At 31.4% G+C, this 12,229-nt stretch overlaps 2 protein-coding genes across 2 annotated transcripts; both read right to left on the bottom strand.

Moving 5' to 3' along the window:
* Positions 1-466: 466 nt before the first annotated feature.
* Positions 467-3,852, bottom strand: LOC11424348 (protein FLUORESCENT IN BLUE LIGHT, chloroplastic). Its single transcript, XM_003627305.4, has 5 exons — positions 3,632-3,852; positions 2,908-3,017; positions 2,214-2,376; positions 1,362-1,685; positions 467-973 (listed from the first exon to the last, which is right to left on the bottom strand). Exons 1-5 carry the CDS (start codon positions 3,732-3,734, stop codon positions 771-773), a joined length of 903 nt encoding a protein of 300 aa, XP_003627353.1. The 5' UTR covers positions 3,735-3,852; the 3' UTR covers positions 467-770.
* Positions 3,853-9,953: 6,101 nt separating this feature from the next.
* LOC11421252 (uncharacterized) lies at positions 9,954-10,896 on the bottom strand. The gene has a single exon (XM_003627303.4). The coding sequence runs from the start codon at positions 10,813-10,815 to the stop codon at positions 10,291-10,293; it is 525 nt and encodes a 174-aa protein (XP_003627351.1). The 5' UTR covers positions 10,816-10,896; the 3' UTR covers positions 9,954-10,290.
* Positions 10,897-12,229: the final 1,333 nt, after the last annotated feature.

The following is a 12,229-nucleotide window of genomic DNA, read 5'->3' on the forward strand; positions in this document are numbered from 1 at the left end:
TGCTAAATTTCAATTATGATAATGGATCTGAAAGTAGATTATTAAAGTCTATGAATCTATCTTTAACTATGTTCGTAAGTTTTATCATGAGGCAAGCGAATGTGACTCACTCATTAGCTGGAGCAACATTGTTCATGGCTAATCCCCAACGTTTTTTATCATCCTCCACATTATATTTTTGATATTATTATGAATGAAATAAAATTACCATTGAACTATTTAAATGTAATATCTGTAGTGAGTGAGTTCTTAAATTGGAAATATTTTTGCATCGTAAAAGTCCTATAAAATGGATTGTTCTCAATAGAGAAATTGGACAATGACACTGACTTGCTGAAAGCATTGTGAAAAGATTGCGGTTTTTGTTCGAAAATACATACTCTATCCTATGCAATATTGCACATACTAAGACAGCTAATTTTTTTTATTGAAAATAATTATTTATTGAAACTGGACACGCTGACGATTGTCGATTGAGAATTGATAGATCACTGATAATGTATAACGTTGTTTGGAACCATAGATGATACTAAAATCATTACAACACTAAAATGGAATTGGCCACATCCTTCATGGACCAATTTTGTATTCTCTTAAAACTAGTTATGCCTCATTCCACATACTAGAGATTGAAGATAGCATTATCTCTAATTTAAACTCTCAATAAGGTGTAAAACCAACTTTACAGTCTCAATAATAGCAAAATAATTAACTCATGAAACATTAACTCAAATAAAACGCATGAAAAGTGTTGAACATGGGAGTGAAGATTAATCCTTTTCCAACCTTGCAATATACTTGTCATAGTATTGCCCTGCTTTCTCAAGGTCTCCAAGCTCAGTGTAACAATCAGCAATTGCCCCAAAAGCTTCTGTGCTCCCAGAGTCTTCTCCTTCTCTTTCAGAGATCGACAAAACCATCGAATGGTATTTAACAGCATCCCGGTACTTTCCTTGTCTTTGCAATGAAGCTCCTGTAATATAATAAAATATGCAAATATTCTTATGGTTTGTTTGAATTGACTTATTTGAGCTTATCTACTGAAAGTATTTGTCTGACTATTTGGGAGAGCTTATAGAAAAAGCTCGTGACATGTCCATTAGCTGTTTTCACCTTATTTCCATATGCTCTCCAAAATGTAATTTACTTTATATTTTGTTATAGAAATTTAGCTTTACATAAACACTTATATGAAAATCATTTATGCTATAAACTATTAACTAAGTTGTTTACCCCAGTATGACCTTAAATGCCTCTTGTGAACTTCTTCACTCATTTAACACACACAAAGTCTAATGTTGATTGTGTAGGAGCCTTCAAGAAAACACATATCGATAAGCAAAATAAGGAAGATTACATACCTAGACCCCTAGCCGCTTTTTTCTCCTCAATAGGATCCTTAATATTCTGTGCAAGCTCGAGCGCAGTCTTAAACTCCGTGAACGCTCTATCAGGCTGCTGATTCCTTAGAAAATTCTTTCCACTTTTTAACTTCGAAATTAGCTCCTGCTTCTTTGGGTCAACAATAATTTCACTCTCAGCTATCCTACCACCACCAATGGGAGCATAACTCAAAGTGGGAGCATAGGACTCGATTTTCGCTTGCTTCCTTAAAGCTGCGTTAATCTGGAGTAATTGCTCATTTAACCGCTGTAATTCTCCTTTCCTTTGTCTTGCGACCAACCCTATCAGATCAATAAATTCAGGAAAAGGATGAGATATCACTTTCCATAAAAAGTACAAATAAAATGCAGCGACCACATTTTAGTAAAAGCGCAGGTTTAACTTGTGATATACAGAAATCAGATATTCAAGGACACAAGCCACCTTTATTTATTTGTTCACTTCTAAAATTTCAACCAACACATGTCTCTGTTGCTTTCTCATCAAGTTCTATACTTCATTAAAAACATTGAAGACAACTTAACTAGTTAACACATTGGGCTTTCAAAGGCCTTCATGCTCCACGTAGCGAAATATCTTAACTTCTAAACTAAACTTGTGTACTTCAAGATTTTTAGTTGTAAACGAAATAAATTTAAGTAATACGCTACTCCTATATTAATACAACCGATGAACCAGTTAAATCAACAAGGAAAAAAAAAGTTATAAAATCTGATGCGACTAAATGAAGTTTTAGTCTTAAAGCACTTGGGGTTTAGAAACATTCACGTGCTAATATAAATGTATATCGTAATCTAATAGTACCTTACCTCCCACAGTGGCTCCAATGAGGGCTACTGCTAGCAGTATAGGCATATTGAACATAGAGTTATCCGCCTCACATGTTTCGGCCAAAGCTTTACAAGGCATAGAGAACATCAAAAAATTGCTCGCAAGAAACAGCGATGAATGGAATCTTTTTGGCATGTCATCCTGATAAGGCAACCATTTTCAGTCATAAATCACAAGTCAAAGAAAAATAAGCCAAAACAATCGTTTGTAAAGATATTGACGCAAAATAGTATACACAGTTGATAATTTCCAAAGCAGGATTTTAGATAAGGGACCGTAATAAAAAATTTAAGAGTAAATCGTCATTTTCGTCCCTAATGTGCGAGGCAGTGTCACTATAGTCTCTAAATGGATTTGAAATTACAAAAGCATCCATCCCTGAGTGTGTCTTTTGAGTAATTTCATGGACTAAACTGATTAACTAAAGACATCTTTGAATATCAACTAACTAATGAAATACACATCTGAGGACCAAACTCGGTAAAGAAAGATACATTCAAGAATATTTTTGCAATTTTGATACAATCAAGGATTATAGTGACAATGCTTGACACATTCAAAGACCAAAATGAGTGTTTACTCAAATCTTTTAATTTCCTCATTTCACTGCAAAATTACTTTTGAAACTATAGTAACATTTTCACAGTAAAAATTTCAAGTGCATAAGATTACCTTACAGTTTGAGCAGTGAAGCACGGTTGGAATTTTAGAAGACCGGTCAAAAGTATCTTTCAAGAGTGGCACAACCTTGTCCACTTTTAAAGAAAAACAAGTGAATTTTCCTGATTCATTCAACAAGTCCAACCTCATGTGAGTATCACTGTCTTATAATAAGTTGCACCATATCAGACATTTTCATTAATTTGACAAACTTAACTAGTTTCCATAAGGCGTGCCGGTAAAGAAGATACACTAAAATACTTGGACCTATTTGGATAAGCAACTTAATTACACACATACAGTATAAACGCTTATCACGTGAGCGCTTATGTATAAGTTACATCTATAACAAAAGATAAAATAAAGGTGAGCTGTTTTCATATCAACTATAAGTTGTTTTCATGAGCTATCTTGGAGAGCTCATGAAAATAAGTTGAAAACAGCTCATCGACATTTCATAAGTTGTTTCCACAAGCTTTTCCAAACAGTCTCACAAGTGTTTATGACATTATATAAGCTCAAATAAGTCAATCCAAACATGCCCATGGTTGATGAACTAGATGCTAAAAAAAATCATAATTTTTTTTTCTTTTCTTAAGAAACTAACATAATAATAAAATTTAATCATGAATTGTATAAAAACAGAAAAAGGGTTCAACCAAAAACAGTTTCAAAGTCTTATATATGATGAAAGTTATGATTTTTAGTGTCATTTTGAAGGAACAAAGCAACTAACCTGAAAGGTGAAGGTTGGTGTTGTTGGAGCAGAATTGAGGAAGTGAAGAGTGAAGACGAGAGTGGAAACAGGAACAGCGTACAACAACCGCCATTGCTCTCATTTGTTTTGCAAAGGTTGTGCTGTTCTGAGAGGATAAATGTTGGATTTTTGGGGATAACAATGATAATCCTTGGATTGTGTTTTTGTGTTCTGTTGATAGATTTTGTTATGGATTATTACAACTTATACCATGTGTCAGGACATAGATTTCTTTTACTACTACTTTATTAAATTCTTATTATGCTTTTGTGTTTATTTTACTCACAGGGTTATGTTAGTCTTTTTCTTAACAACTACATGTTACACTAAAAATACAAATTAACGGGAACAAAAAAAAAACTAAGAAAAACTTTGTATGAATCTCATAGGACAGCTTGATAAAAAGTGAACTCTAATAAAATGATTTTGAAAAAAAGAACTAAAATAAAATAAGTGCATTTATATTTTTTTAAAGGAAGAAGTTCATATCTTTTCATCCCTAAAAAAAAAGTTCATATCTATTAACAAGTCATTGATACACATTGGTGCACCAATAAACAACTCGAAGCTAGTGTTCAACGGGGTTGCATGTGTTAATTCATGAGCGACCATATTTTTTTGTCTCCGGTTAAACTCAACCACAGAGTTGTAAAAAGATTTGTGAGATATTTGTCTACAATACTGAATAATGCTACCAAACTCAATATTGTGAATGCTTCTGCCATTCAAAGTGTCTACCACTATTTTAGAATTAAGTGAGAAATTCATACCATTATGGAAGAGACCCACTGCAACACTTGAGAAAGACATATTGCTTCACCTAGATCAACCGAACATAATGGAGAGAACCATGTTGTTCTCGCAAGGACAAAGCCACCATCGGAATAACGAATGCACATTCCTATGCCAACTTTATTATGATCAGAAGAGAAAGAATCATCAACTTTGCATTTATATCTACTTGGTGTGGGTCTCTTCCATCTATGAGTAGGAGTACAACTCGGTCGTAGTTGAGGTTGTGCTTCGGTTGTCTTGACATTTGTTCTCATCTCATGCGTGAGCTTCCAATCTTCTAGCATATGCACACCACGTTCAACTACTTTTGTTTCATGGACTTGCTGCCACAATTTGAAATTCTTTCGCTCCCAAAGACTCCACATTATTGTTGCAAAAAGGGGGCATTGTGCCGTTTGGAGTTTTTGTAGAATACAAAAAACCACAGTGGCTGTCTCAACATACGAACTTAAAGCGTGCTTTGTAATGTTCCATAAATTGGTGTCGCACCACACTTGAGTAGCATGTGAGCATGTAAATAGTGCATGCACAAAATCTTCAAAATCCTCATTACAAACAATACATTTAATATGACAAATAACTCCTTTACTAACCAGTCGTACACATGTGGAGAAACACCCAAAGAACACCTTTCAAACAAGATTCTTAACTTTCGTGAGAGCTTTGATGTTCCAAATCGACTTCCAATGGTTTGGACAAGTGTTATGGATATTTTCGGTGCAAATTCGATAAACGTTACGAACATAATACTTTCCATTCTTCTCTCCTTTCCAAACTAACGCATTTGTTGTGACTTTGGAAAAAAGAGGACTGTTGAGGATTGAAAGCGCACTAGGCGGATCAAAAAGGTAATGAAAAAGGTAATGTTACTTTCCTTTAATTGATAAATAATCAGAATCAAAATGTGTACAAAATTTATATATAATTAAATATTATTTTGGTCCAATTATACCAATAAAAAATAGAAGAAAAGAAAAATAAAAATAATCATCATATTAAAGACATTAAATCAACGTCTCGTGATGATTACTCAATCGGCAGAGACAGCGTATTGTTTTTTTTTTTGGTAGATGAGACAACGTATTGTTATATGTTGTGTTCAAGGATCGTTTCTGACACCCCACTTATATTAAAAGATAAATTTTCGCCATTAACCTACTTGACCATAAAAAAAAGACATAGCCTAGCGGCTAAAATTTCAATAGAAATATATTTTTTATATAAGATCAAAATTATGTTTTTTCACAGTGTTCAATATTATTCCTTGTTATATATTGATATAGCTAGTAATACTATCTTTGCAACAATTACTCTGCTTGGATGGCTACGGGTCGTTATAGTTCTTTGGGGTGTAACCTTTTTTCATTCTTTTGGTAAGGTCGCTTCTCTTCTAAGTTCTTTCTTTTTTGAAGAATTCTAAGTTCTTTGTTATCATTTTAAAATGACATATTTTTCTTTAGGAGTAAGGTCGTTTCTATTTGCTTAGGTTTGTTTGCACTTGAGAAATTTATTTATCATTCAATTAAATGATAAATTAATTAAAATTATTTAAAAAATAAATATAAATAAATCCACTTAAATATTTAGGAATATCAACGTCCAAGACCAAAGCCTTATTTGTTTTATATGCAACTGTCATTTCATTATTTTTTTCATTAGTTAGTTGTACAAATGGTTAAATACCAATTATTATTGATACTCTGATTGTTTTCTTGGTGTTTCTTCCTTAATACATCTTGTATTAGGAAGGCCAATTATCGTCGTAATATATTTTATTTTAGCCTCTTAAAAAAATACTATTATTGATAAAACAATAAAATAAAATAAATAGATTAAATATAAATAGTAAAATGAAGATTACGTTTTTAAAACAACTTGTCTATTAGAATCAACAAACACGAGTTCTGGATGTAAGAAGGCAACATGCCATAAAGTTGTCCTTTCTTTTGTTGTGAAGACCCACAAATTCAAGAATATCTAAGTAGCCTAGACGACCAACCTTTAGCTGAAACTTTTGTTAGAGATTTCAACATCTAGGGACAAAAACTCAATCAAATTAAAATTGGAATCAAAAGCTTGAAACAAGAATGGAAGAAAGAAAATGCTAACATTTCTAAACTAATCGTCAAATTAAAATTAGAATAATGTTGTAAAGCATAATGAAAGAGAAAACCACACGAATTAGTGTTTCTTACCGTGAGACCGTGAACGATGTGAAAAAACGCAAAGCGGGTGACAAGTGTTTGCGTCAAACCGGAAGAAATGAAAACGAATAAGGTTTTGTTGAATCGTCAAATTGGATAAGGGGAAATGGAGGGAATCGAGTGTGTGATCCAATTTACTTTTCGCCTTCAAATTTTACGATTTTGATCTCCTAAATTTATTTGTTAGATTTTATCTCTTCGTTCAGACGTATGTGAAACACATGCACTTCAGAGTATCCGATACATATCATGCACTAATACCACCCCTCGATACGTATTGGGAGTATGGTGATTAAATTTTATTAAAAAACTAATAATTTGTTTCATACATTTCAGATACGGATGGAAACCGGTACATGCATACATATTTTTTTGTTTTATTTTATGTTTTCTTAAAAATAAAAAAAAAGTAAACATTTTTTTTCGAATTTCTTATTTTTCTTTGACTAAAATAATAAAAATGAAAAAATATTATAATATATTAGTGTTAAACCGACACTCCGTGTCTGTCTGTCAGCTTTTTTTATTGCGTTAACGTGTGTAAATTATGAACAAATATTTCTATGTAATTCATATTTCCATTAAGATTAGTTAGATTTTGATTAAAATTATATGTATTGTGTAGATGTTTGTGACGTTTAAACTCTTACCATTTTTAATGATACTAACAATATATTGTTATTTCGTAAGAAAAAATAATATATTATTATAGAAAAGTTTGTTCAAGGATATAATTAGAATAATGAAAAATCTAGTCCAAAATCTCTCGCAAAACTTTAACGTCAAATTATATATATTGAAAGGATTCAAATTATATTAATTATTCTCTTAGTTTTTTAAAAAATGAATAACATTGCGAATTGAATAATATTTTGATTTTAGATTAAAAAATAACTATTTAATTTTTTATTCTTGTTGAAGTATAAATTTCTATGTATAGAAAAAATCATAAAAATAACTATTTAATTTTTTTTTACTTTTTTACTATTCTATTTATTTTATTTTGTTTGAGATCATATGTCCTCTCATCCACCTATAGCCTCTACTTAAGGAAGCACAATTTTTTCTTAATATCTTGGCCCAAATTTCTTCATTTTTGTTAGTTGAGTATGGACAATGCATAATATATGCAAGGTCCAAGGTTCGAACTTCGAACACCACCAAAAAAAGTTGAATATTTCATGTGATTGTTTATAAAAAAATATAATTATTTGATAGATAATAGATACATAATATATATAAATTTAATGAGGTTAAAATTTACAATTAATTTGTATTTTTAACTTATACATATATATAATATTCATTATCACATGAGATGCATGTATGACTCTAATATTCATATTTAATACATGAAAAATTAGAAAATATGTATTTAAAATTCATGCATGTAATTTTTTACATTAAATTCATGCATGTAATTGGTTGGTGGTGTTCTCGGTGGTTAATATGCATGTAGTTGGTTGATGGTATCTTTTTATGATTGATATGCATGACTTCTACATGATAATGAACGAAAATAAGTTGTATATGATTTATTTAATATTTAAAATTAAGTTTTCTAGTTTAAATTTAAAGATATATAATTTGTGTTTTCATCATTTCTTTAATTAAAATTCATAACACTTAAATTTTGAAATCACAACTTAAATTGTGAATTTTATAATAAGTTTAATATTGATTCTTCATCAAAAGTATTTAAGTTTGATCTCTAATTAAAATGATGCGTGATATCACGGACAATATCACGGATGAATCCATAATTTTTAATAAATGGGGTTATCATCATATCATCAAAATTTGATCAGTTTAATCAGAGGGTTTGTATCTTATCAAAAAGGAAATAGATGATTTGTAAGGTGGTGGTTGGAATCATCGCATCTAGTCCTCCTTCTAGCTTGATCAAAATCAAGTGAAATATATTTTCTTTCTATAATGAGGTGAAGAACCTCTCTATTGTCAAAAGAAAATGAGGTTTAAGAGACACAAATATAAATACAGACGTACGTGATTGGTGCATGAAACTTTAGTATCATTTAAAATATCTAAATTATTTAAAGAGATTGGTATAATCTCCTTTGCATCAGACTAATTATTTTTGTTAAAAATGAAATGTTTTCTACATACCTTGGTATAGTGGTATATTGGTAATAGACTGTGACATTATGAAACATTGTGAATTACAACGATATATTATATCATTCAATTGTGTTTGATGATCAACAACAACAATGTCCTTAGCAGCAAGACCAGTACAACCAACAACACCCAACGAAATTTGAGCCTAAACAACATCAACAATAACAGTCAAACATTTTATAACAGTCAAACATGTAAGATCAGAACGATTATATAAGGTAAATATATTGAATGGTTTAAATCATGGTGTATGAGTGTTGTGCCATACCGACATTGTTCTTACCCAAAAACCTGACGAGTTCCTAGAGGATGACATTGTTCTTACACAAAAACCTCGCAAGTTCCTAGATGAATATATAATTGATTTTGTAGAACTGATTTTGTCATATTTGGTTACTTTCGAGTATAATTGATTTTGTCTACAAAATTGATTCTATTTGAAGATTATTAATTGTAGCTTTTGATTCTATAAATAACTTTTACACTCAAATTTATTTATGGTTCAACTCACTTTTACATGAATATATTATATAAACACAAATCACTTTACTCTCAACTCATATTTAGTCAGAATCAATTCACTCGAAATTAAATTTTGTCCATGTAGAACCAAAAGTACACATTTTGGTGAGTGTAAACTTCCTGTTATTTCTAACGTGTTTTCCACCCACCAAAGTTTTGACATATTCTTCAACTACGTTATCTAGAGCTTCATTGTTTTACCGATTCTCGGTCCTTCTGCAACCCAGAGACAAACAACTTCCTTATCAAGCAAGCCATCAAAGCACAAGTCAACTTTTAGCATAGCGAGATTGTTGATGCTCATATAGTTTGTTCATGCTCATTAATCACCCTTTGGCCTATTGAAGGTGATTCATTAAATAGTTAGTTAGCTAATATGTTTGGCTTAATATAGGTGAAACTTTATACTAGAGTATCAGGATTCTCTCCATAACACTAACAATCTTGGTAAGGTGCAATAGTTCAATTACCTAAATTTAATCACCTCGGTTCAATTACTTTGAACATCAAAGCTTCATCTAATTTGTTCTTCTTTCTTTGCTCATTTTCATCGTTCCAACAAAGAAAAATTCATGATAATTAATCTACAACCACAACAACATATCCCATGTAATTTTCACTGTTAAAAAAATAAATAAATCTATAAACAACTTATACCGACTCTGACATTCCAACACCAATGATAATTTGAGCAAATCACATAGTTCAATGTATCACATATGTGTCTGACAACATGTCTAGCATAATCCAAGCAGTGTCTGCGCTTGATAGAGAAATATAGAAGAGATTAATCTTAATGCAAGGGTGTGAAAAGTTTTACCATGTCATCTCATCACAACCAGTATTAAAAATCAAACATTTCAAATGATCTGACAGTGATTGTGATTAACTACTATCTATGTATACATCACTAGCAAAAGGGGATAATAATACACATACGAACCCAGCAACAATTATTGCGAAAAGAATAAAATAAAATTATTTTTTGACTGGTTTGCGGCGGCGGTGATGATCGTCGTCGTCAGATTCATCGGAAGAGGGAGGATCGTGGTCTTCATCATCGGATACAGACGGCGACGGAGGAGAAGGATCAAGACGTGCAGAATCTTTAGCCCATTCAATCAATTTCCGAATCTGAACCTCTTCATCTTCTTCCTCTTCATCTTCACTTTCATACCGAAATTGAGTTTCCGATGTAGAGACAGTGGCGCCGGCAGGATTGGATTTGATTTTGAGAGCATCGAATCTGGCGTTGATATCCAACGGTTGTTGAGATTTGGATTTGGTTTTGAGAGCTTGAAATCGACGTTCCAGGTTGAGGTCGAGTTCGGGATCGGGAGTAGGATTAGGATTGGGATTGGGAATGGTTGAGGAAGAAGGTGAAGGACGAGATAAGTGGGAATTGAGAGAGAGGTTTAAGAGGATTTCGTCTTGTGCGGCGCGTAGCATTTGTTCAACTTCATCTTCGGGTTCTTTCTTCTGCTTTCTGTTTCCTCGACTCATCCTCACAGTGACAACGATGGAAAGCAAGGAGAGATGGAGACACCAAATTTTCTCCAATCCCCACTTTCAATTTTTTAATACCCGTAAACAAATAAAAATATTTGAAATATCATAGTACTAGAAAAAAAATTTGTTTTTCAATAAAATTCTCTATGTTCCTAAAAATAAAAAAATCTCTATCTACTAAAAAAATAAGAGTAATGTATATTTCAACAACTATTTGAGACAATTTTATGACAACTTCATTTTCTCTTTTTTATTGGTAAAAGACAATAGAGAGCATAAGATCATAATGTGAGTATAAAAGAGAGTTATCAAAAAATTGTCATAAATTGTTTGTACAAATATCATTTTTAAAAAAATAAGGGCATGCAATAATTTTTTTTTTTTTTGTTTGAGCAACATATCTCTATTTATACTATGTTCTATTTTAAAATTGCGTCGCTGGACGAGGACGGAAGTCCCCATAAAAACTAAAATTCATGTCTCACTAAATCACATTACAACTTTTTGTTAAAATTATAAATTGTTAAAAATATCAAAATAATCTTTTGTCCACAAAACATCGTACTGGACAAAAAAATTGTACAATATTTTAAAAATTTGTCATGTTTTCCTTCCTGTTGGCTTGTATTTTTTTGTCCAATACTTATATTTTAACAAATCAAACGCATCAATATATATGAATATTTTTTTCATAAGTTGATTGATGAATTTCTCTTTTTATGACTGTATTGGTGAAAACCCTTCAATTATTGTATGATTTTATTGTGATGATAACTTATCGTATAATTTATCATTTTTTATATATGAAGCGACCAACTCCATCTAAAAATTCACACAATTGTACGAGACAAATAAAAAAATACAAATAACTTGGGGAATGTTTTATGATGGAGAGTGTCAAACCGAGAGCGTAAGAGCAACTGCTGCTAGCATGGCTCAACCTTACAATTTTCCAAAATGTTCATCCACTAATTCGAGACTTTTTTTGGTGGTGTCCAGGGTTTCAACCTACGACCTTTATATATATTATGCATTGTCTCTATCATCTGAGTTAAGCTTGTGAGGACCACTAATTCGAGACTTATAAGAACGGTCACCTCGTTCAAATGTTAATTTATCATGGTATAAGTGTTTCATTCCCTCCCAAGAAAAAAACGTGTTTCATTCCCTTTTGTTAACCAAAATTAAGGATATTTAAAAACGTTTAGATAAGATGATATATACACCATCTCAATCAAACTTAACCATGCATCATCTTAACTTCTAAAAAAAGTTTACCGTACATTACAGAACTTGATAAATTAATTTTCTGCAGTTGCAGGTGAAAAATACTAAGATATTCGACGGCTTAATAGTCAATTTCCCAATGAAATTGTAAGTTTCATCAATTACCCCTATGAAATTAACA

This window comes from Medicago truncatula, chromosome 8, assembly GCF_003473485.1.
Source record: "Medicago truncatula cultivar Jemalong A17 chromosome 8, MtrunA17r5.0-ANR, whole genome shotgun sequence".
Taxonomy (NCBI): domain Eukaryota; kingdom Viridiplantae; phylum Streptophyta; class Magnoliopsida; order Fabales; family Fabaceae; genus Medicago; species Medicago truncatula.

Coding starts and splice junctions, on each gene's coding strand:
- LOC11421252 (XM_003627303.4), bottom strand. CDS start 10,815: ATGAGTCGAGGAAACAGAAAGCAGAAGAAAGAACCCGAAGATGAAGTT.
- LOC11424348 (XM_003627305.4), bottom strand. CDS start 3,734: ATGAGAGCAATGGCGGTTGTTGTACGCTGTTCCTGTTTCCACTCTCGT. Junction 2,377..2,907: donor TTCACTGCTCAAACTGTAAG/GTAATCTTATGC, acceptor TTGCCTTATCAG/GATGACATGCCAAAAAGATT. Junction 1,686..2,213: donor CATTGGAGCCACTGTGGGAG/GTAAGGTACTAT, acceptor TTGATCTGATAG/GGTTGGTCGCAAGACAAAGG.